The 24,924-nt window shown below is 38.6% G+C and overlaps 1 protein-coding gene across 2 annotated transcripts in view; it reads right to left on the bottom strand.

Moving 5' to 3' along the window:
- The window catches only part of HECTD4 (HECT domain E3 ubiquitin protein ligase 4), a 175,500-nt gene that overhangs the window by 106,334 nt on the left and 44,242 nt on the right, over window positions 1-24,924 (bottom strand). For both annotated transcript variants that reach the window (XM_088828234.1, XM_088828233.1), the window contains exons 2-7: window positions 13,551-14,068; window positions 9,307-9,396; window positions 8,547-8,677; window positions 4,757-4,865; window positions 3,940-4,078; window positions 972-1,142 (exon numbers count right to left, since the gene is read on the bottom strand). In XM_088828234.1, coding sequence (XP_088684360.1) covers window positions 972-1,142; window positions 3,940-4,078; window positions 4,757-4,865; window positions 8,547-8,677; window positions 9,307-9,396; window positions 13,551-14,068 — 1,158 coding nt within the window. The remainder of the gene's footprint in view (window positions 1-971; window positions 1,143-3,939; window positions 4,079-4,756; window positions 4,866-8,546; window positions 8,678-9,306; window positions 9,397-13,550; window positions 14,069-24,924) is intronic.

Genomic DNA, 24,924 nt, shown 5'->3' with positions numbered 1-24,924 from the left:
ATGGTAGCCGCTAGCCAGCCACATGTGGCTACTGAGCACTTGAACTGTGGCTAATGTGACTGAGCAACTAAAGTTTTAACTGTATTTATTTCTGATTAATTTAAACTTCTGTTTAAATTAAACCACAGCTTCATGTGGCTACTCGCTATTGCACTGGACAGTGCAGATCTGGAATCTCATAGTTGCCAGTCTCTCCTTGCCTCAAGCTCTGCTCTCTGCACTCATCCACTCTGGCTCACAGTCATTTCCTATAACACACATGCCTGCTCCCACCACAGAGCTTTTGCACTTGCGGTCTCCTTTTCCTAGAATGCTTTTCCCTCCCCTACCCCCAACTCCCTCATCTGGTTAGCTACTACATTTCCTTCACTACCTCAAATTATGTTGTCCATTTATTTGTTCACTCGATTATGGTTCAAGTTTTGTCTCTCTACCACCACCACTCAACCCACCCACTAGTCAGGATACAAGCTCCGTTTGAGCAAGGATCCCACCCCCCTGCCCATCACTGTATTCCCACCACCTAGACACCACTGTGCCTGGCTCTCAGTAGATACTTTGTCAACATCTAATGAATGAATGAATGATTGCCTTTCACAGTTTCAATCATCCTCTCTCTCGGAGACTCCCAATATCCATTTGTAGACACAATCTTGCTCCTGTAATCTAGTTCCAAAGGTCCAGCAAGCTCACGAGCATTTCTCCTTAAAAAACCCACTGTCTACACATTAACTATTGTTATCTCCATTCTGTTGCTAGATTAACCTTCAAAAAGCCTGGCTTTACTTGTGTCATACAACTCCAAACAAAGAAACCTTCAAAACACATCCAAGAGAAAAACCAATTTTGAGGCAAGAGTGAATATACTTGCACAAGTACTCCAAGTTTCTTAGGTCCCTTGTAAACCAACATAAAAAGAAAGCAAATAAAAATGACTCTGCAAAGACAAAGGATGAGAAAGTGAAACTCACCACAAGTTCAAAAGTGTCCATGAAGACAGAATGTCCTTTAGGTGTTTTCTCATTCAGGCTGGCAGGAGACCAGATCCAATAGAAGTAAGTGCCGTCTGAAGAAAGGTGCACAGTGCTCATAGTGCTGCCAACAGGGAGGTGATTGGCTGGCATTGGCACCACCTGGCACACCTGGACGAGAGAGGGAGGAAAATTTCATTAGTGTGACGTGTAAATTCTGTTTCTATCAATTCATCATTAATGCCACTAAGTCCAGGAAGAGAATTCAGTAGGCTTCCTGGTCAAAATAAAACTGACATTTATCTCTAAGAATAATATATGAAAATCACATGACAAATATATAAAACTTCATACAACAAGTCATGCAACGTATTAAAAGATCCTTGAGATTAATTCAAATTACATTTTTTTTTATTTCTAAAAAAGAATTTTATTAAAAAAGCACAAATGCAAAGAAATGAACAGAGGAAAATTTATGCGTCGAACCTGGACTGGTCACTTATGATAATATACATGCTACAAATAATGTAGCAAATTACATTTTAATAGGAAAAAAAAGTAGTTACTAAACACTTTAAATCTGCTTTGCATGTGTGTTTTATCAAATATTTATTTTTTAAAAAGTCTTAGAGAAATAGTACTTTCTGAAATTTCCTTAGTAAACAAATTTAAGACTTCATTATATGTAAAGGACAGGAACTATATCTTATTCATCCTTATACTCCCAGCACCTAATTTAGAGTCTAACTCAAAAATTAATAATTATGGGAGGAAGCAAAAAGAGAAGGCAAGAAGAAAACAAGAGGGAAAGCAAAGAAGAAAGAGGAGAAAGGCCTCAAAAAAAGAAAAAAAAAGATGAAGGCACACACAAGCTCCTAACTTAGAACATGAGACCTTATTGAAATTTATCATGTCCATCAGGAAGAAAGAGACAAACAGCCATTCTCTACATTAGACATGAAGGCATGTGTTTCTAATAGCAAACATCCTTCAGTTTCAGTATAATGAATAAGTTCTGCATCATGTCACATTAAATGTGCAGTTATATACTAATTTTTATTGCCAGAGAAAAGCACTTAAAATAATAGAAAATAAGAATCAAGAAATCTGCTTTTTTTTTTTTTAATCCAAGAATAGGAGCAGAACTGAAAATTCCCAAATAAAAATAATTAGAAATGGTCAGGTGCCTTCAGGGAACAGTAAGAATGAACTTCAGTTACTCCATTTCTTTGGGTGAATCACTAGTTTTCCTCAGGGTACTTTTGACCCCTGAACTCATGTTATGAACTTTTTTCCAGACTTGTTTTGTCTACCTCAAAAGTTTAAAAAGTCATGGAGTTGCTGTAACTACACTTTGAAATATGTAATGCCAATAAGTCTATAAAGTTAACAGCTACTGAATGGCCTAAGCCACCCCCAAATTGTTCTAATGCCACATATCTAGTTAGTGAGAACACTGCTTTCTTGGACAACAGAGTTTTTACCAGAACACAGGATAGTAACATTACTTCAAGTGTAAATCACGTTCTAAGATTTAACATCTGTTTAATTCCCTAGCTTATAACTCCATTGCAAATAAATACAGGCAGTGTTCTCATCTAGCTGAATTACTGATAGGAAATGGAGTTAATATGGCCTCTAGTTATTCACTTTTTCATCTAACAATTTCTGAGTACCTCCAATTTGCTCTGGAGATGCAATCGTGAACAACTCCAGGAAAAACACAGCTGAGAGGCAGACAAGAAAAGGTGTAACATCTTACTTAAGCCGTGGCTATGACTACTCTCAGGGCACTCACTCCACAGATGGCAACTCTAACTGTTGTGTTCTAATCTGGTTGAAAGGCAGAAAGCTGAAGCATAAAGAACTCAGACTCTAGAGTGGATGGGTTCAAGTTCTCTTGCTGCCATTACTGTGTGCCAAGATACTTAATCTCTCTGAGCTCACTCTTCCACTAAAAGACAAACACTTACTGGATGCTTACAATGTGCCTAGCCTCAGGTGCCTTAACATAAGATGAAACTGCCGTAGTTATACCTCCCAGGTAGGACATGTCAATTGCTCAAACCAGGGTCTGGCACAGAGAGACACAGATGTTATATCATCAATCAAGAGCTATGGCTACATTCTAGGGACACAAATATAAGACAGTGTCCAAAACCAAAGGTGTGTGTGGTCTTGGCGAGTAGTTCCACACGAGAGCAGGTGATTTCAATATAATGTGGCAAGTGACATGACAGAGTGCTACAAGAGCACCATGGATGAGCTCGATCCTGGGCACACGATGATTTTATCTAAACTCACTTCAAAGCTCCCGTTCCCACAGAAAGCTGTTTAGAACAAACTGAATAAGGGAAATAATGTCTTTTCAAAACAGATCTAGTTTAAAAAAAAAAAAGCTGGTATTTATACCATCTTTGACTCTCTAGAATTTTTTTAAATCAAAAAAGTTTGTGGTGGGATGATTTGGGAGACTGCAATTGATGTGCATACACTATTGTTACTAGGTATAAAATAGATAACTGATGAAGACATACTGTACAGCACAGGGAACTCTACTCAGTGCTCTGTGTAGTAACCTAAATGGGAAGGAAATCCAAAGAGAGGAGGTACGTGTACACATATAGCTGATTCATTCTGCTGTCCAATAGAAACTAACACAACTGTTGTAAAACAACTATAGTCCAATAAAAAGTAACTAAAAAACAGCGTCTTTGGCTTTAGAAACTCTAACAGAGCACATTCACTCAGATCACGTGGGAAAACTTAAGATACTAGAGAAAAAACAGAATCCCAAAACAATGACAGTTAAAAGGATGTCACTCCAGCAGGAAACTACTTCTGTAACATCTTACGGAAAAACCCAAACGAACCCAAGGTATCAACTGTATTATTCCTTCTGATCATGTCATGAACTTTGCTTACCATCTCCAAAATATAAAACACAAAGCCTTGGTGTTCTGTTTACCTGAAGGGTATTCTGATCAATGACCTGGAAAAGGGAGTGAGGTTTATTGTCAAAAGATACAGGCCGGTGGAGAAGACTGCCACTGCCAAAAGCAAGCCATCCTGGTTCCAGCTCCTCGTTCCGGCAGTACACAAAACCTCTGTGGGGGAAAAAGTACACAGGCTAAGTCAGCATGTCAGGTCTGACACCCGACAATGAGCTACCACAGACAAAACGATATTTTCCTCCTCATTTCTTTTCAATGACTAAGTATACAAAACATCTGAAGGAGAATAAACATTAACTTTGAGACTGACAAACTATGTCAACTATTAATTTCCCACAACAAATTGGAGAGGAGAAAAGGTTGGGGAAACAATCTAATTAAATATACATAAGGATCTCAAACTGTAGTTTCTTTTGGCAGCAATTCATAGATCTTATATCTCAACTGAAAAAAAAAATCACTGTTGATCCAATGTCAAATCCAAGGACAAAAAGACTTAACTAGAAATATACCCACTTTTTGACATGGAGAAGTCACTAACATAGTAATTCTGATCATGGAGGGATTTTTGGCTAGAAGCTACAAACAATGATCTTAGGGCTACCAAACTCCATTTATATAGAGTCAAAAACAAAGCTGAAATGCATTAAGAGAACCAGGAAGAGAAAGTGACAGTAAGAGAAAACCAGAATCGTATGAAATCATTCAGACTGTTTAGTCACTAGTCAGTCTACAGGGAGTTAGCATACACTCCCAGGTGTCTTCATCACAGATTTACGTAATGAGGAAAATGTTCCAGCCCAATTATTCAGCAAGTTCCATGCAACTGACCTGAGAGTACCATGTAATCCAGACCCCAATTTGCTTACTCCTCTTCCAACTGAGTTAGTAGTATACAGGTAAAGACCATCTGCCGTGAGACAGCGTCCCAAGTCAGCATCTGAAATCGTTTTTTCACAGGTAAATTATATACATGCTTTTTCTAGTGAAATTATAAACGTGCTTTTTCTAATGAAAAAGCCACTAGGAGGCTGAGTGAAAGATAATTTCCCACTTTTAAAATAAGTGCTTCTTGAGAACTCCCTGGTGGTCCAGTGATTAAGATTCAATGCTATCATGACCAGGGCCCCAAGTCTGATCCCTCGTCTCAGAACTAAGATCCCCACAAGCTGTGGAGTACAGCCAAAAATAATAATAATAAAATAGGTGCTTCAGTGTGACTTCCAGGGAAGACAGCTTGAACCCCTAACTCAAACCTCAAATGCATGTAAGGTTAGGCACCAAGATCAGGGAAAGAGGTCAAACAGTTATTATCAGGAGAATCTGGTTCTGCCAAACCAGTCTGCCAAAGATTTTTCTTTTTTCTTTCTGCATAGCAAAAATTCATTCCTAACTCTAATCTGAAATGACTAAGAATACAATACTTTCCCTAAGGAGTGCATAATAAAAAAGGTAGGAGATTCAAGAGTTTGGGACACTTGTTAGTTGACTTTGGACCTCTCTGAATTTCAGTTTCTGCAGCTCTAAGATGAAGACAGTATGTACCTTAGGAGTGACTGACGGTTGAATGAGACAATATAAGCAAATACCACACTGCTCTCCGGTACAAAGCCAGTGCCCCTTAAATGGCAAATGATATTATATTGATAGACTAATGATAATTTGAACTAGAATCTTCTCCTTGTGGATTTTCCATCAAGAGATCCTAATTTTAAATTTCTGGAGTGTTGTGCTCAGTTGCTTCAGTCATGTGTGACTCTAGTCCATGGGATCCTCTAAGAATACTGGAGTGGGTTGCCACGCCTTCCTCCAGGGGATTTTCCTGATCAAGGGATTGAACCCACCTCGCCTGCTTTGTGGATGGATTCTGCTGGGCCACTGGGAAGCCCAAATTTCTGGAATGACACAGTACAAAAATATAATATTGCTTCTATTTAAAAACAGCAATTATATTTCCCTTTTGGTATATCTTCCCCAAGCTAAAATAAAGTTTCTCTCTGAATGATAGTAAATGGTTTACTAAAACATTCTAGATAATTTACCTTTAAAAAAGAACATATAAATAAAATGTTGTGCTTATTTGCAAAATCAATTTTTCAATTTTCAAAATCAATCCACTATGTTTAAGTGGAGTTTCTTTACTACTTGTCATATTAGAGGAAATTCAATGTCACAGCACTCAAATTGGTACTGAGTATGTAGTTGGGAAGATCCTCTGGAGGAAGGAAATGGCAACCCACTCCAGTATTCCTGCCTGGAGAATCCCATGGACAGAGAAGCCTGGTGGGCTACAGTCCATGGGGTCGCAAAGAGTCAGACACGACTGAAGCGACTTAGCACACATGCACATCCACATGCACACATGCACATGCACATACACATGTGATGATCTTAAAAATTCAGTCTACTAATTTGAACTGTGGTGCTGGAGAAGACTCTTGACAGTCCCTTGGACTGCAAGGAGATCCAACCAGTCCATTCTAGAGGAGATCAATCCTGGGTGTTCATTGGAAGGACTGATGCTAAAGCTGAAACTCCAATACTTTGGCCACCTCATGCGACGAGTTGACTCACTGGAAAAGACTCTGATGCTGGGAGGGATTGGGGGCGGGAGGAGACGGGGACGACAGAGAATGAGATGGCTGGATGGCATCACCGACTCGATGGACATGAGTCTGAGTGAACTCTGGGAGCTGGTGATGGACAGGGAGGCCTGGCGTGCTGTGATTCATGAGGTCGCGGAGAGTCGGACACGACTGAGCGACTGAACTGAACTGAACTGAATCCAAGACAACTGAGACTTGTTCCTACTAGTTCTTCAAAAAATGGTTAAAGTAGGTCATTATTTAAAAATATTAATTTCATTCCTTAAACATTTTAACTTACAACTTATAAATAGAGACTTATCCACCACTATTTAGATTAAGGTCAAGGCCTTTTGAGTATGGATCTGACAGAGAGTGGGAGTGAAGGGGACAGAACAATAAATAAGATGGGCCAGAGCTGACACTTGCTGAAGCTGAGTGTTTACTATAGAATTTACTATAGAATTCTTTCAACTTCTGTGTATGTTGAATGTTTCCAGTATTAAAAGTTAAATAAGATTACATTTTAAATTTTTGTAAGAAAAACATCCTCTAGCCAGAAGCAAAACCAAAGGTACAAGAGACTGAAAGGCATACAGATCAGCTTGATACCATCATCCTTAGTGAGAAATTACATGTCCGTGAGATTCTCTAGGCAAGAATACTGGGGAGGGTTGCCATGCCCACCTCCAGGGGATCTTCCCAACCCAGGGATCAAACCCATGTCTCTTATGTCTCTTGCATTGGCAAGTGGGTTCTTTACCACTAGCACCACCTGAGAAGGGCAGAAGGACTAAAGGAGAGAGTGAAGAGAAGGGTTTTGGTTGTGTATGAATTTGCTTATTTCTGCCCATAATGTTTAAGAACTTCTTGGGCACTGCACGTTTTCACTTCTCCTGTTGACTCTAATTGAGTCAGTGACGGTGGTAACTCAAATCCCAAAGTCTTGCCTGCTCCTCTCATCACTTTAGCATGACTATCTGGAATAAACAGTGGACCATGAAAAGGCACAGGCACTGGACGAGAGATGCGGGAGTGGCCCATCGCTGAGACTGCTCCCCATGCCCGTACAGTTATCTGAGAAAGTTGCCCCCATCAAGAGAATGAAATGAAAGGGTAGGGAGAAGAGACTCTGAATCCCACCCTAAATTCTTAGAGAACATCAATTTCTTAGAGATTGTTCTAAACAATTCCATTTCTAAATGGAAACAATTTCCTAGGGTTTTTAAAAAATCCTTACTCTTATCAGTTATACAACATTTAATGATATAATCATAAGTACCAACTACAGTAACAAACAGGTTTGGAAGCAAGGCGGACTCCTTGCAAGGCTGCAACTCCAGATGTGGAAGCAGCAGGGCACAGACTATAAAAAGAGTGTATTGGCCTCATGGGTTGTGTGTGCCATGGCACACTGGTCAGTACATCCACCAAACGAAGAAAGAGGCCTAATTCATGGCAAGTCAGTTAACTGCAGGACATTTCAGAGACCCTCTGCCATTTTCGCTGAGATCACAGAGTAAACAGATATGTAATACTTGTGAAACTGTGTAAAAACAGTTTAATCTCCTTTGTTTAAAGGAGATACTTCACAATTCATGCTCCTTTGAATAATTTTTTTTTTTTTGCTTTTAGGACAAGAGGGCTCACCAACACACACGCAATAAGTTACTCAAAGAAACAGAATAAGACAGTAAGATCCGATATTCTACTCGTGGATATAAAAATTCAACTTCAGACTCCCATGCCCAAATTTAAATAGTCAGGAATCAATTTAAGTAGCTCACGCCTGCTCGGCAGGGCTGTACGCATGGGCCTTTTCCCTTGAGACAGTGAAACCTATCCATTTTCTTACCTCACTCAGTATCGGCTTTTATGCTTTTACTGATAAAGCAGACAATGAACGTGCTGTATAGGGAGCTTGAGCTCTTAATTAAAAGGAACACAGAGTTATATCTAAATCGCTGGCCACAATGATCTAAAACCATTCTTTTCATATCTTAAGTTCAATCACAGGACCCAAACCCTTGCATTACCTTTATTTTCAGAACTGGAGCCAGTGTTGCTATCTGGTGCAGGCAGCATGTCTTCGTACCCCCAGGATACTATATGTTTGCCACCAAGCAAACAGGAGGGGGAACCAGGCCCCCCTTCCAAAAGCAACAGCCTAAAACAGGGAGGTAGAGAATCATAAAGACACTGACACTACCCATTCCAGCAAGAAGATAAAAGTCAACTTACCATCTCAAAGAGCAGAAAACTACAATAGTTCTACACAAATACTATGTATCTGAAAATACATTCATGAAACTTATATTTTTACATTAAAAAATTATGAAGTAGTGCTTATGTTATAATAAATTTGTAGCTGTGTGTAAAAGTGTATGTATTTTACATGTATACATGTATGAGAGAAAGGAAGGGATGGAGAGAGAGGGGTATGAACTAGGAAATACATACAACATTTGGAGTGGTTATCTTTGAGTAGCGAAATTATGAACAACTTTCACTTTATATCTTAACAAATTATCATCTTGAAATCTATAATAAAAATTCAAGACAAGCTATTGCATTTTTTTAATCCACTAAAATTAAAAAATGAAAAACAACATGCTTTTTTAAGAAGGAAAAAACAAAATTCTTACATATGATGATTAGAATAGCACACTTACTTAAAAACATGAGTCATTAATTGATAAAAAAAAAAAGAGTTTAGCAATTTACTTATTGGAAGAGCTTTAACTCTCAAGGCTCACTTGTGTAGAAGGAGGGTGAGGATCCAAAGTGACAGCTTACCTATACAGCACATCAGCTACAGGCAGGGACCCTAAATCAGTCTGTTTCTGTAATAGATGGACTGTATGAACAAAAGTTTTCAATGATCCCCTAAAAAAAGAGGGAACAGAAAATCACTGAAATTGAAATGTCAAATAATAAGGTTGTTGACGTCAATGTTATTAATCACATGGGAAGCTTAAAAGTAAGTCTGTGTCTGCTGAGCAACTGAGTATGTATGCATGCTGCCAATCAGTAGATGTGCTGTACGAAATATCAGATATAGTTGCCTCTTTCCATGCTGGTTCTTCTTGTATTTGCAAAGGTAAATTATCTCCCCCTAACATGAAAGTTCAAAACAGAAAGCTCAAGCACAAAGAATAGGTGGTGATTATGCCAGGATACTCTCTCATGAAGTCAATCTCTAGTCTAGAGGAGAGATTTCATTGGAAGAGATTATATTTAAAGCCTAGCAGTATTTCCAGGCTTAAATTTTTTAATATCTTTGTTAAGTTCATCCATTTTACATAACATCTCACCAAACCCCCATCACATTAAATACGAGCAAAAAGAAAAACATTCAAATAATACTTTGTGCTGAAGGGTATTCCTTCTGCTTCCCCCTGCTGTGAAGTATGTGATTATAATACTTGCAGAGCTCACAAAGACCCGATTTCCTTTTGTTTCCAAAGGCTTGAGGCTCTGGGAAGTCTGTAATATGGTCAGCAGGATCTAAAAGAAGGTGCTTTTAAGATGCACAAGACTTACCTGGCCAGACCCCAAGTATAAATCACCATAAGAACATTTCCTGAACTAAATGATCGTGGGTATCAGATGGGCTGACTTCAGACTGCTGCCTTATTTCTCTTAGCCAAGGCTTTAATTACTAGGTATCATGTGCCTAAACCTCACAAGAAATGGAATACCCAACAGAGGATCAAGGAGGCCTAGAGTCCTCCTCTTAATTGTCCCCTTCCCTATATCTGATGTTCAAAGAATCAAAACCAAAGAACCATAATGGCAGGGAGGCAGCAGATAGAGTGTAAAAGCACAAGCTAGGAGAAAAGACCCCCTAGGCTCCGAAACCGGGCTCTGCCACTCACCAGGGACGACATCTCAATCCTGTTACCAAACTCCTGTAGATTTTTACTTCATCATATGTCCAACAAGGATACCTCCCTGAGTTACAACAAGGTTAGAATTAACGGGCAAGGGCACACTGGAATATTTAAAACCAGTAAGCCAACTATAAGATATTACTGGCTGCCAGATTTAGACTTTAGAGTAAAATTTAGATTCTGTCCATGGCTCCAAAGCCCCAACATGGTCTGGACTCTCCTTTCCCACCTTCCCTTCTACCACTGCATTCCAGCCCCCTGCTCACTTTGCTGTCCCTCAGCAACCCCAAGGACAGGAGGAGGATCAGATTTGTACTGCTTGCTGCTCCTCTTACCTGGAACTCCCTGTTACTGGCTTTTTTGTGTGGCTGGCTCTGTGTCAACTGTCTAGGCCTCAGCTCAAATGTTATCTCTTCAGTAAGGTCTTCCCTGGCATCTCTAGCTAAAGATGGCCTCCACCTCCTCTTAAGTTATTCTCTATTGGCAAAATATCCTGATTTGTCTTCTTACTATGAGTATCTTTCTCTGGAAATTATCCTATACATTCATTGCTAGTTGTCTGTCTCTCTCTCACATAAACTTTGCAATCTTAGGGACCATCTACTTTGCTCACTGCTATGTTCCTACTGCCTAGAAGAGTCCCTTGCCTGTGGTAAATGAGCAATAATGATTGACAAAATGCAATCTACTCAACTGTAAAATTAGAGATCACGAGTCACCCACCATGAGTCACTATTTCTCTAAGACCTAGCAAGGTTCCTGGCACATCAGAAGTTTTCAATGAATGTTAGCTAGTTGAAATGAATATATATCTTTAAAATAATTTTTTGGAAACACGGTTCTGTCTTTGAGAGCATCAATCTCAAAAGTGCTCCTAAACACGTCATTAAAAGAGATGATCCAGCCCTGAAAAGCATGTAACTTCTGAGGTAAAAAAAGTCCAGACAAGGTGATAATATTAGCAACAGAATGTAGGCATGATCTAAGAAAAAACAACACACACACACACACCCCCCCCCCAAGAAGAAGAAAATTAAAAAACACTCATTTCTGCTGGATGGACTTTGGAATCTCAAGTACATAAAGCAATTTCAATAACCATCTGTTGGTTCAGACTAAATTCAGTTCAGTTCAGTCGCTCAGTTGTGTCCGACTCTCCGCGACCCCATGAATCACAGCACGCCAGGCCTCCCTGTCCATCACCAACTCCCGGAGTACTCTCAAACTCATGTCCACAGAGTCGGTGATGCCATCCAGCCATCCCATTCTCTGCCGTCCCCTTCTCCTCCCGCCCCCAACCTTTCCCAGCATCAGAGTCTTTTCCAGTGGGTCAACTCGTCGCATGAGGTGGCCAAAGTATTGCAGTTTCAGCTTTAGCATCAGTCCTTCCAATGAACACCCAGGATTGATCTTCAGTTCAGTTCAGTTCAGTTCAGTCGCTCAGTCGTGTCCGACTCTCCACGACCCCATGAACCACAGCACGCCAGGCCTCCCTGTCCATCACCAACTCCCAAAGTACACTCAAACTCATGTCCACAGAGTCGGTGATGCCATCCAGCCATCTCATTCTCCGTCGTCCCCTTCTCCTCCCGCCCCCAACCTTTCCCAGCATCAGAGTCTTTTCCAGTGAGTCAACTCGTCGCATGAGGTGGCCAAAGTATCGGAACTTCAGCTTCAGCATCAGTCCTTTCAGTGAACATCCAGGATTGATCTCCTTTAGAATGGACTGGTTGGATCTCCTTGCAGTATAAGGGACTCTCAAGAGTCTTCTCCAACACCACAGTTCAAAAGCATCTTAGGGCACAATAAATAAGTGAGTTTTATGATCCCATGTTTATTAAAACATCTGAAAGTAAAGAGTTGGTAATTATTCCAAACATCCTAAATCTGTCTAAAGATAGAAAAATTTCCCAAAATAGGACTTGTGCATTAATAACAAATCTATTTAGGGCTCAAAACTGTCTTCTGCATATCCAAAAATTAATAAATAAATCCAATATAAAGCCTTTACAGGGAACCTTATTTTGGTACCACCCAATAATGTCTCCAGAATTAAGCTCATGTCAGGATTTCCATAATCAACTACAGTCTTCCAGGATCTAAAAGTAGGCTATGACAGTTTGCTCAGGGCAAAGAAACTGACAATAAATGTTGGTGCCATTTTGCCTTAAAAACAGCTTGAGATTGAACCATCTGAAGGTCAACTTTGAAGCCATAAAAATAGAGGAAGGAGTCTAAGGACTTCGTAATCCTCCAAGATGTTACCCACATTTGCTTTGCTAACAAAAGGAAGAACTCAATCAAAGAAAAAATTTTGAAGGGAGGGGGACAGATTAGCAACATTAACCTGTCAGACCATGGCCCTAATAGTCCCTAGACAATTAGGTTAGAAGAAAGCAAAGGCAGTGAACCTTTTCTTCACAAATATGTGAGAGGGATCATACAGTTTACTGAGCAGGAGAATGTAAGAAATCCTCTCCTGGAAAAGTAACTCCAAGAATATTTCTTATTGACTGTGTATCAATAACATCAACCTACACGCGAAGGACAGTACACTATTAAATCTTGATACACACACACACACACACACACACATATATATATACACACACACAGAGAGATCTTTCAATTAGATTGATGGAGCCAAGCATCAAGGTCCAGAAATATGATTTGTGACCATATCTGTGTGACCGAGTCCAGGTGAGTAATAACCCATTCACTCGCTGATGCATTCCTTACCGACACGTGTCGCAAAAAAATTTAAAAGCTCTACACATTTTTTTCCACTGTCCTTCTGGGAGAAATACAGATACAACATCCTCCACTAACCACTTGATGTAAAACACAATTCATCTAAGGGTAAGTAGATAATGCAAGTGTTAATTCACCATTTTAAACTGTTTAAGCTGTTATCATGATATAACTCAAAGCAAAACCTTGAACTTGGGTTCCAGTTCCAACTCCTGGTGCCAAGTTTTGATGAAAGCATCTTAGGCACTGTCAAGGCTGTGAAATTCAATACTGAAAACAAAGAAGGGCTTCTGAATGTTAAGACTTCCATCAAATATGCTTGCTCTCTCATTCACTCACCCAACCCAGGCAACAGCCGTCACAAGGTCACCGGAGGGTACCTTTGATTTTCCTTACCTGGCACATGCCAAAGCCACAAGGGCAGCAGCAGCATTTTCTTTTTGCTTATGTGGGATGTGTCGGCCTGTGTCAGAAGTCTCTTCTAGCCAGGAGCACAGCAAAGTTTCAATTCCATTGAGACAATCAGCAGGCTCCTTGGTCAGGCTCAAAGGCTGGCAGTCGCGAAGGCAGTTCAATAGCACCTCAGCAGTGATGTTACAGAGAGAGGGGTCTGTTCTACTCTGGGACTGAATAAGGGGGAAGACCAGCAGGAGCCCCATCCTCGATGTGAAGGGAGCTTGCTCAGGTTGCTGCAACAAGCCCTGGCGTTTGAGCAAGGCCAAAGTTTCTTCATCACCCGAACTCTCCCTTTCATGCTGTTCTTCCAAGGCCAGCTGGCGCTGGGCATTCCACAGTCCTCGCAAGGCATTCAGGCGGTATTCGAGCAGGCGGGCATACGCGTTGCTCTGATTCCCACAAACAGAGCGCAGACGTTCTGCTAATTCCGTCGGGTTCTTGGTCTCAAATGTTAAAATCTAAGGAAAGAACCAGTAGAGAGGAAGTTGGTATGTACTGCTTCCACCACCACTCTCATGTATGATGAGAGTAAATCTATCCACTGGTACCTAAAAATGGTCCACGTCATGGCAGTCTGGATGGAAGGGGAGTTTGGGGGAGAATGGATACTTGTATACATATATAGCTGAGTTCCTTTGCAGTCCACCTGAAACGATCACAGCATTGTTAACTGGCAATACCCCAATACAAAATTAAAGTTTAACATTAAAATTTTAAAGTTAAAGGTTAAAAAAATGGTCCACATCAAAAAAATCTTTTGTGACCAAATATGAAAATGTGTGCTATAAAGCCAGGCTGCTGATGGAGATTTTCTTTTCTTGCCATTTCTGCTAATGTTACTATTAAAAGTGAGATTAGAACCTGAATCATGAAAATAGTTAAATATGGAAGCCAAAGTTAATTTGAATAACTTATCTTAGAAAGTTGAGTCATAAATATTTAATCAATTTATAAATCTGTCTCTAACTTCTATTACCAATTAGATTGCCAATGAAAACAGAACAAGTTTCATCTTCAAAATCTAAAATACCTACTAATAAATGATTGTTTATTATTCTCTCCATTTGAAGAGCATTTCATTCTTACTACTGTTAATCCATTATTTCAATTGATGACATCGTACATAGATTTATACAGTTCTCATTGATAGCAGAACCACCACTATTTTCTTTCTAAAACATACAATTATCAGGAGACCTCCTTGAGATTTTCGGCAGCTGGGGAAATAATAAAACCTCAATCAACTAAGAAACAGATACTAAGATAAAGATTCAAACTAAATTTATGCTGCAAAGAGTTTATACATGAAGTTTGACTAAGTTAAGATGAACAGACTGTTATAATCAACAAATAAAGGCAGGCACTCCTGAAGCGAGCATATTAAAATAGATTATCAGCCACTAGAGGTGTCTGGTTCTCAGTAGACCAGAAAGTCAGAGTGGGAAGAGGCTTGGAACAAAAGCAAAGAAAATTCTGTCAAGTCATTGGCACTGGCATTTTAAAGGGTCATAGGTCATTCTATTTTGCTCATAAACTGCAAAATCCTTTTTTTAACCTCAAATTTTGCCCTTAAATCCTGTAACTGAGCTATACATGCAAGCCTAATGTTCAGTTTAAAAAAATATTCTAATTCAGAAAATTAACTACATGTGTATCTCATTTAACTGATTAAAAATAGTCAACCCAGTTAAAAGCAACCAATTCAAACTTCAGTGCCAGTGTGTCAGATCAGAAATAATATCCAAATGCCAAAACATTTCAACCAACAACTTACCAATAAAAAGAAATGAACTACTGATCCCCACAACCTCAGTGAATCTCAATGACATTTTGTTGAGTGAGAGAAATCAATTTCAAAAGGTTCCATCTGCGTGATTCTATTTATTACTTTCTGGGGAAAAAATGTATAGTGATTAAAAAAACAGATCAATGGTTGCCAGAGGTTGGGGTACACGCAGGGTGTGACTAGGGATAGTATAAGAAGGTTCGTGAAGACAAACTGTTCTATATCTTGAACAGCACTGGTGGTTACATGAGTGGTTGCATGAATCAATATATATGCTAAGAGACATAGAACTGTACTTCCCCCACCAAAAAAATGTCAATTTTACCACACAATAATTTTAAAATAAAATTAGGCACTAGTTGTACTCAACTAGGTATCACTGGGTAAAGCTATATTGCAAATCATATTATTAAAAATAAGAACTAGGGACATTTCTATTTAGTTTTCACTAAAGAGTATCAAACAGATAATGATTACAATGTCCTTTACCATCAAGTCATGCAAATTTCATCATCCCACCCTTTTGTCTAGATTCAAACACAAATTGCACTTTTGATTATTTTTCACAAGTGGTAGCAGATAAAATAACTACAAATTCCTTTAGAAAGGATCGCATTTCAGAGGCGACCACCTACCCTGAAGTAATCATACCTAAGGAAGCTAGACTGCCTATTATTTTTTTTTAAGATCTCCCCTCAAAAAGTCAGTAACCAGCTTCCACCATTATGGTCAACAATCAAAAATTGAGATACTTTTAATGTGAAAAACCAGAGAATTTTAAATTTGGACATCTCAAGTTATGAAGATCTAAACAAATTTTGCTACATTTTTAAAAAGCTTTTCAATATTGATTTTGTGATTTCTACCCAGTACCACCCTTTGATAGATAATACATATGCGCTCCAAATACATTTTTACTTATGCTACACAGAGCAGCTACTTATGTTATATGAAGCAACTCCTGAAAAATTCAATATAGGCTTTTATTGGACACAAGAATCAAACAAAAATTCAGTATCATTCAGTTCAGTCACTCAGTTGTGTCTGACTTTTTGCAACCCAAGGACTGCAGCCCTCCAGGCTTCCCTGTCTATCACCAACTCGCGGAGCTTGCTCAAAATCATGTCCATTGAACCGGTGATGCCATCCAACCATCTCATCCTCTGTCGTCCCCTTCGCCTCCTGCCTTCAATCTTTCCTGGCATCAGGGTCTTTTCTAAGTCAGTTCTTCACATCAGGTGGCCAAAGTATTGGAGCTTCAGCATCAGTCCTTCCAATGAATATTCAGGACTGATTTCCTTTAGGATTGACTGATTTGATCTCCTTGCTGTCCAAGGGACTCTCAAGAGTCTTCTTTAGCAACACAGTTCAAAAGTGTCAATTCTTCGGTGCTTAGCTTTCTTTATGGTCCAACTCTCACATCCATACATGACTACTGGAAAAACTATAGCTTTGACTAGACAGGCCTTTGTCAGCAAAGTAATGTCTCTGCTTTTTAATATGCTGTCTAGGTTGGTCATAGCTTTCCTTCCAAGGAGGAAGCATCTTTTAAATTTCATGGTTGCAGTCACCATCTGCAGTGATTTTGGAGTCCAAGAAAATAAAGTCTGTCACTGTTTCCATTGTTTCCTGATCTGTTTGCCATGAAGTGATGGGACCAGATGCCATGATCTTAGTTTTTTGAATGTTGAGTTTTAGGCCAGCTCTTTCACTCGCCTCCTTCACTTTCAAGAGGCTCTTTAGTTCCTCTTTGCTTTCTGCCATAACGGTGGTGTCATCTGCATATCTGATGTTGATATTTCTCCTTGCAATCTTGATTTCAGCTTGTGCTTCATCTAGCCTGGCATTTCACATGATGTACTCTGCATGTAAGTTAAATAAGCAGGGTGACAATATACAGCCTTGATGTACTCCTTTCCCAATTTTGAACCAGTCCATTGTTCCATGTATGGTTTTAACTGTTGCTTCTTGACCTGCATACAGATTTCTCAGGAGGCAATTAGGGGCTTCCCTGAGAGCTCAGTTGGTCAAGAATCCACCTGCAATGCAGGACACCCCAGTTCAATTCCTGCTGGAGAAAGGGATAGGCTACCCACTCCAGTATTCTCGGGCTTCCCTTGTGGCTCAGCTGGTAAAGAATCACCCGCAATGCGGGAGACCTGGGTTTGATCCATGGGTTGGGAAAATCCCCTAAAGAAGGGAAAGGCTACCCATTCCAGTATTCTGGCCTGGAGAAGTCCATAGGGTTGCAAAGAGTCGGACACAACAGAGCAACTTTGAATAAGGTGGTCTGGTATTCCCATCTCTTTAAGAATTTTCCATAGTTCGTTGTGATCCACACAGTCAAAGGCTTTTTAGCAAATTCAATGAAATAGAAATAGATGTTTTTCTGTAATTCTCTTGCTTTTTCTATGATCCAATGGATGCTGCCAATTTGATCTCTGCCTTTTCTAAAGTAACATTAAACTCAACTATTTACTTTTATTACTAAGTGCTTCTGAAATTTGTTCCTTCATGGTTCATAAGATGATGTATATGGCAGAATCTGAGGTTAACTTCAAATATTAAGATTATCTGAAAAAATACATAATATACTTCTGCATTTTTCTGATGGTTCTATTTTTTACAAGCACTTTATATTTTTAGCATTCCACTTGAAAGACAAATATTCTGAAAGGATTTGAGTTATAATTAACCAAATAATACATAATATACAAACTTAAGTGACTGTTATGTTTATTGATTTAGCAGCATCTAAAGCACACTATGCTTTCAGAAATCCATTAGATTACTCAGCATTATCTATTTCAATGGCCTCTTATGAAAACTCCAGAACTGTCTGATATGCTGCTGTTTTTAAGAATTCTAAAGTTCGAAAGTCATGGCCTAAAATCATTCTATAAAGAGAAAGAGATCATACCGTTGGGTTTCAGTGAGTCAGCTATGGAGGATCTTTTCTGATACATATGAATATTAAATGATTTGTCTCTGATGCTCATATAAAACCACTACTCTTAGTAACAGTTCTTGATCAAGAAGATAAAAGACCAAAATATCATTAGAAAATTAATTTTTTTTTAAAAAAGGAAAAAGGCTATTTAAGGAAAAGGAAAGATCCCTGACACCTTTAATCAGAAGACAGGTTTACTAACTGTACTTTGGTGACAATGCTGAAGTCACCAAAGTATTAAGGGAATGACACTCAAAATATTAACTCAAAGTCTTAATGTAATTTTTTCATCATACATGACATACATGTTTTGAAGCTAAAAAACAACATTCTGGAAAGCTAAGAGAAAGGAGGCAAAATATTCTTTGCCAGCCATATCTAGCTTTGAATAAGACTCCAGTATTCGACAGAAGAGTTAGAGAGGATTGTATCATTTTAACCAACTGTTTTTTCATTTGGAAAACACAGAATATGTACCTACCAGTCATGATGCGAAATGTAAAATGTTATAATGCATTTCAAGTAAATATGGTAGGGATAACAAGAATATAGAGGCTTTTCGGGTAATAGAAAATATTATATATACACACTAGAAAATTAACTAGACTAATAAATCAGTAGAAAAATCAAGATTAGGGAATGAACTACTACACTCTCCTAAATGTAAATCTCAATTTCCATCTACTTTGCTGTTCAGAATACCAGAGATGTAATTCTCTAAAAGGGTCAAGATGTAGCTAAAACATATATAATCTCCTACCTCTGAAAGAAACAGAAAGCAAACCCATTTCTAAGAATTTATCTGAAAGAAACATTCCAGAAATAAAAACACACAGAGAGATTTTCACTGCAGTCTTATCACAGTGGAAAAAGTAGAAGCAATCTTAAAATTCAGAAGTGTTCAATTAAATTATATCATAATGGAGTATTATGGAATAAATTAAAACTATACAATAAAAAGCAGTATAAAAATTGTATATGCCCTATAATAAGGTAAAACATACTATTCAATTTTGAAATGTTATTAATATTTGAGGTAATATAAACAGGTGGGGTTTTTTCCTCTTAAAAAAAAAAACTATGATGACAAGTTTAATAGTTTATATTGAAGAAAAGCAGTCATAACTAGAGCTGGTATTTTAGAGCAGCAAACATTGTCTTTAATAACTCCTAGTCAAACAAATGGTGACACAACCTATATAATCAACATTTGGGGGATGAGTCTGACAAAGCACAAGCATAAGGACCATAGGGAGTGTTTTCTTTAAATCAATTCATTAGTCCCATCTATTGTACTTCAACAGCAGTTTTTCTCACTGTAGGGCTCGTTATGTGGGAAGACCGTGGTGGGATGGGGGAGACCACCACAGATGCTGAGAACTATCAGTGAATAATAAAACTGTTCATTCTCCACAAGGAAATGAGATTTAAAACTCAGGATCATGAAAGCTCCAAATAAATTATTACACTCCCTAGTATGAATAAATTATTATACTCCCTAGTAAGGTTCATTAACTGATTCATTACATGAACCTGTCAGCATAAAATGAATTTATACCTGACTTAATCCAAAGAAGACTGAACTGGCTCGACTTGCAACCCCAGGACAAAACTTTTCAGTAGAGTCTATAGAATACCAAAATTGTCTCAAATGTTAGAGTTTTTAAACCCTTTTACAGATTTTCCTACAATTTTTTTTACATTATAAAGATACCAGTTGTGGTCAAATTGAATTGCATCTGGCAACTCAAAGATCAGAAAGATTTCATGTGAACCAAGTAAATGAATCAAGAATGAAACGATGGAACTCTAATACAAAAGCCTAAATCAAAAGTGGATCAGTTGTCAATTAAATTAGACCCTGAAGCAGCACAACTTTATTCAGTCTTGTATGTATTCAAACTCTCATCAGCATCTATTTTTTAAAACGGTCTTAACTGATAACCACGATTAAATTTCACACTTTAATTCATGAGTTTTAGCCCTTACCTTGGTGCCAAAACTAGGAATGGACTCTGCCTTGTTACCAGGCTAATTAGCTTTGGCTCAGTTCTGGAACTCCAGCATGCGGTGATTTCTCCCAAATTGCTGGATTAACTGAGAGCACAATTGTTAGAACTCTGAGGACTCCTAAATGTAAGAAATCACTGTTCAAATTCTTTTTGCATCAAAGTTCCATCTTATCCTAATCCCTGCCTAGTTTTCATCTCTGTCATGTTCTATAACCAAGGTTCTATTTTTCCATCTCCCTGCTAATGTGGCCTGAATGTCCTACACCACTAAGTTTAAATCCTACCTATCATTCAGAACCCAGCTCTGCTCCACCATCAACTCTGAAAGACACTTTTCTTCCTCTCACTTCCCCTTCCAAGAATAACCTTTTATTATTAATTGCTTTATAAGTTTTGTTGCTAAGTCATGTCCAATTCTTGTGACCCCAGGGACTATAGCCCGCCAGGCTCCTCTGTCCATGGGATTTCCCAGGCAGGAATACTGGGGTGGGTTGATATTTCCTTCTCCAGGGGATCTTCCTGACCCAGGGATCAAACCTGAGTCTCCTGCATTGCAGGCAGATTCTTTACCTACTGAGCCATCAGGGAAGTCCCAGATAACCTTTTAGTATTCCCATATTATCTAGGACATACCTCTATAAAAGGGTCAGATACAAACTCTAAGAGAAAATGTGCCTGCTATTTCAACAGATGTATCAAAGATTTGTTTTTTAATATTTACTTTTATTTATTTATTTGGTTGCAGCTCGCTGCAGGCAAGCGAGACCTTTAGCTGAGGCATGGGAAATCAGTTGCGGCATGTGGGATCTAGCTTCCTGACCAGGGATGGAACCCTGCATTGTGAGCATGGAGTCTTAACCATTGGGCAACCAGGGAAGTTTCCCAATGAATTCTTTTTTCTCCCTATACCACTATATTACTTTGTTTTTAAAATTTTAAACTTTTTTTTAATTGGAGGATAGTTGCTTTACAATGTTCCGTTGATTTCTGCTGTGCAACAATGTGAATCAGCTATAACTATACATATATCCCCTCCCTTTTCAGTCTCCCTCCCACCCCCATCCTAGCCTCAATGATTTGTTTTTAATAAATGATGTCCATGAAGGAAATGTAGTGTGTATGTAGAGTGACTCTTCAAAGTTGATCTAAGGCATAGAGTCCAAATTTAAAATTTCTCCATGTTACAAAATTATTTTTTTTCACCAAAGTCTTGACAAAACCAATACAAATCATCCTTCTATGCTTAGTAATCAACAGAGTAAAATTCAGAGAAAGATGTAGAAATGAACTCTCAAAATGGTTTCAACTATTATAAATTTTATTATTTTCTCTATTTAAAGAAAAAAGATAACTATGCAAAGACTAACTTTACTTGTTATTGCTTGAATTATATATTTAATGAAAAGACTATCATTGTGACATATTTACCAAATGCTTAGCATAAATATCTTAGTAAGAAAGTCACTGATGACAATTTAAAAATACAAAAATATAACAACTTGAAAAAGGAAATTATGCAGCCCCCAAGATGTGTAACACACTCTACTATAATGTTATTTAAATCTGTACCCCTATTTCAACTGTGAACTCTGAAAAAGGGAACCATGTCTTATTCATACTTGTATCAGTGTCTGGCACATAAATGTTTGATAAATTAATGAATGAGAAGATACATAAATTACAAGAATAATGCTCTTAGGATGTACAGCTGGTTCCCACTGTTACATCCAAATAACCTTCCCTCACTTGGACTAATTATATTTCTGCAATGGAAAATAACTCTTCCTCTTCCATGTAAGAATCTTTTAATTAGATGAAGAAAATATATGTGACAGAGGAGGGAACGTGAGATATGAGTTAGGGTAGTTGCTTTCAGCCCTTGCTAAACATTGAGAACTGCCTTGAGAGCTTTCACATAATATTTAATGGCCACCGCCCCCAGCCCGATTAACTCAAAATATCTAGGCATTTGTTTTGCTTAACTCCACAGGTAAATGAGATACGCAGCCAAGATTACAAACCACTGACTTAAGGAAACTAAGTTCTAGATGAGCCTCTGCAAATAATTCTCCATTTAGGCATTTTACTTAAATTCTCTCAGTCTGTGTTTCTATATTTATAGAAATGAGGGGTTTACACTGTTAAGATGAAAGGAAATCATGTACAGAGAGTGCTCTGAAAAAACTGAAATCTGATGGAACCCTGATCTAGAAGTGAGATCCAGAGATAAACTTACAGGAAATTTAAAGGACAGAAAAAAAACATGTTAAACTATACCAGGCAGGTGCAATAAGCATAAACTCAGCAGTGGCCACAGGACTAGAAAAGGTCGGTTTTCATTCCAATCCCAGAGAAGGGCAATGCCAAAGAATGTTTAAACTACCATACTATTGTGCTCATAAGGTTATGCTCAAAAATCCTACAAGTTAGGCTTCAGCAGTATGTGAACCGAGAACTTCCAATACACAAGCTGGGTTTAGAAAACGCAGAAGAACCAGAGATCAAATTGCCAACATTTTTCAGATCATAGAGAAAGCAAGGGAATTCCAGAAAAACATCTACTTTACTGACTATGCTAAAGCCTTTGACTGTGTGGATCACAATGAACTGTGGGAAATTCAAGAGACAGGAATACCAGACCACCTTACCTGTCTCCTGAGAAACCTTTATGTAGGACAAGAAGCAACAGCTAGAATCAGACATGGAACAACTGACTGGTTCCTGATTGGGAAGAGTACGACAAGGCTGTATATTGTCACCCCGCTCATTTAACTTCTATGCAGAGTACATAATGAGAAATGGTAGGCTGGAGGAATCACAAGCTGGAATCAAGACTGCCAGCAGAAATATCAACAACCTCAGATATGCAGATGATACCACTCTAATGGCAGAAAGTGAAGAGGATCTAAAGAGCCTCTTGATGAGGATGAAAGAGGAGAGTGAAAGGGCTGGCTTAAAACTCAACATTAAAAAACTAAGACCATGCATCCGGCCCCATCATATCAGGGCAAACAGATGGGGGAAAAGTGGAAGCAGTGACAGACTTTATTTTCTTGGGCTCCAAAATCACTGTGGATGGTGACTGCAGCCATGAAATTAAAAGACGCTTGCTCCTTCGAAGGAAAGCTATGACAAACTTAGCATACTAAAAAGCAGAGACATCACTTTGCCAACAAAGGTCCACATAGTCAAAGCTATGGTTTTTCCAGTAGTCATGTACGGATGTGAGTTGGACCATAAGAAAGGCTGAGCACTGAAGAATTGATGCTTTCAAATTGTGATGATGGAGAAGACTCTTGGACACAGCAAGGAGATCAAACCAGTCAATCCTAAAGGAAATCAACCTTGAATATTCATTAGAAGGACTGATGCTGAAGCTCCAATACTTTCACCACCTCATGTGAAGAGCCAATTCATTGGAAAAGACTCTGATGCTGAGAAAGATTGAAAGCAAAAGGAGAAAGCGGTAGCAGAGGATGAGATGGTTAGATAGCATCACCAACTTAATGGACATGAATCTGAGCAAACTCCAGGAGACAGCAAAGGACAAGGAAGTCTAGTGTGCTGCAGCCCATGGGGTTGAAAAGAGTCCGACACAACTAAGCGACTCAACAACAATACCAAAGGAAACTCAACAGGACAAAGAACCAACTTTCTGCAAGGCAGAGGAAGGAAAAAAAAAAGAGAAGTAACATGTAGTTTAAAAACATCAACCTGGGACTTCCCTTGTAGTCTAGTGGGTAAGACTCTACGTTCCCAATGCAGGGGGCCCAGGTTTCATCCATCGTTGGGGAACTAGATCCCACATGCATGCTGCAACTATGAGTCCACATGCTGCAACTAAGACCCGGCACAGTCAAAATAAATATGAAAAAAAAAAATCAACCAATGTCATTGTGTGTCCTATTTATATCCTGATTCAAACAACCAATCTTTTTAAAAATATTAGCACAATCATAAGACAATTGGAAACACAAATGCTATCTACATTTTTAACTACATTTTAAAAAGTTAAAGATATGAAAGATTATGATTGTTTTCAAGGATTCCTCACCTCTTTAGATACATACTGAAATATTTATGGATAAAGTGATAGGATGTCATGGATTTACTTTAAAATAATATGGGAATAGCATGAGAAAGAGAAAACAGGTGGCAGTATAGCTGAAAGAAGATTGGCTATGCGCTGAAAGTTGGTAAAGTTGGTGATAGGTACCTAAGGGTTTGTTATGCAACTCCGTCTACTTTAATGTTTGGGGATAACTGTCCAAATTTTTTTTAATAAGAAAGAGGTTTTGGGGGGAAAAAAGCTGTCAAAACCAAAAGCTGAAGAGGTTATAAGAGCCCCACCATTGGGCACAATCAAGAAGAAACTAGATTTTATTCCAGTTCTTACAAATGGCAGGTAAGAATTTCCTCTCCCAATGTTGCTGCTGCTGCTAAGTCACTTCAGTCTTGTCCGACTTGTCCTACTCTTTGCGACCCCATAGACCAGATTCCATAATCTCAATCTGCCACTTAATTTTGCTAATAGAAACTTTTCCTTGGGACTCTCAAAACTGTTAC

The sequence above is a fragment of the Moschus berezovskii genome, chromosome 19 (assembly GCF_049115385.1).
Source record: "Moschus berezovskii isolate FMDL1 chromosome 19, NW_MosBer_1.0, whole genome shotgun sequence".
Classification (NCBI taxonomy): Eukaryota; Metazoa; Chordata; class Mammalia; order Artiodactyla; family Moschidae; genus Moschus; species Moschus berezovskii.
This window is presented reverse-complemented; position numbering and strand designations above follow the sequence as displayed.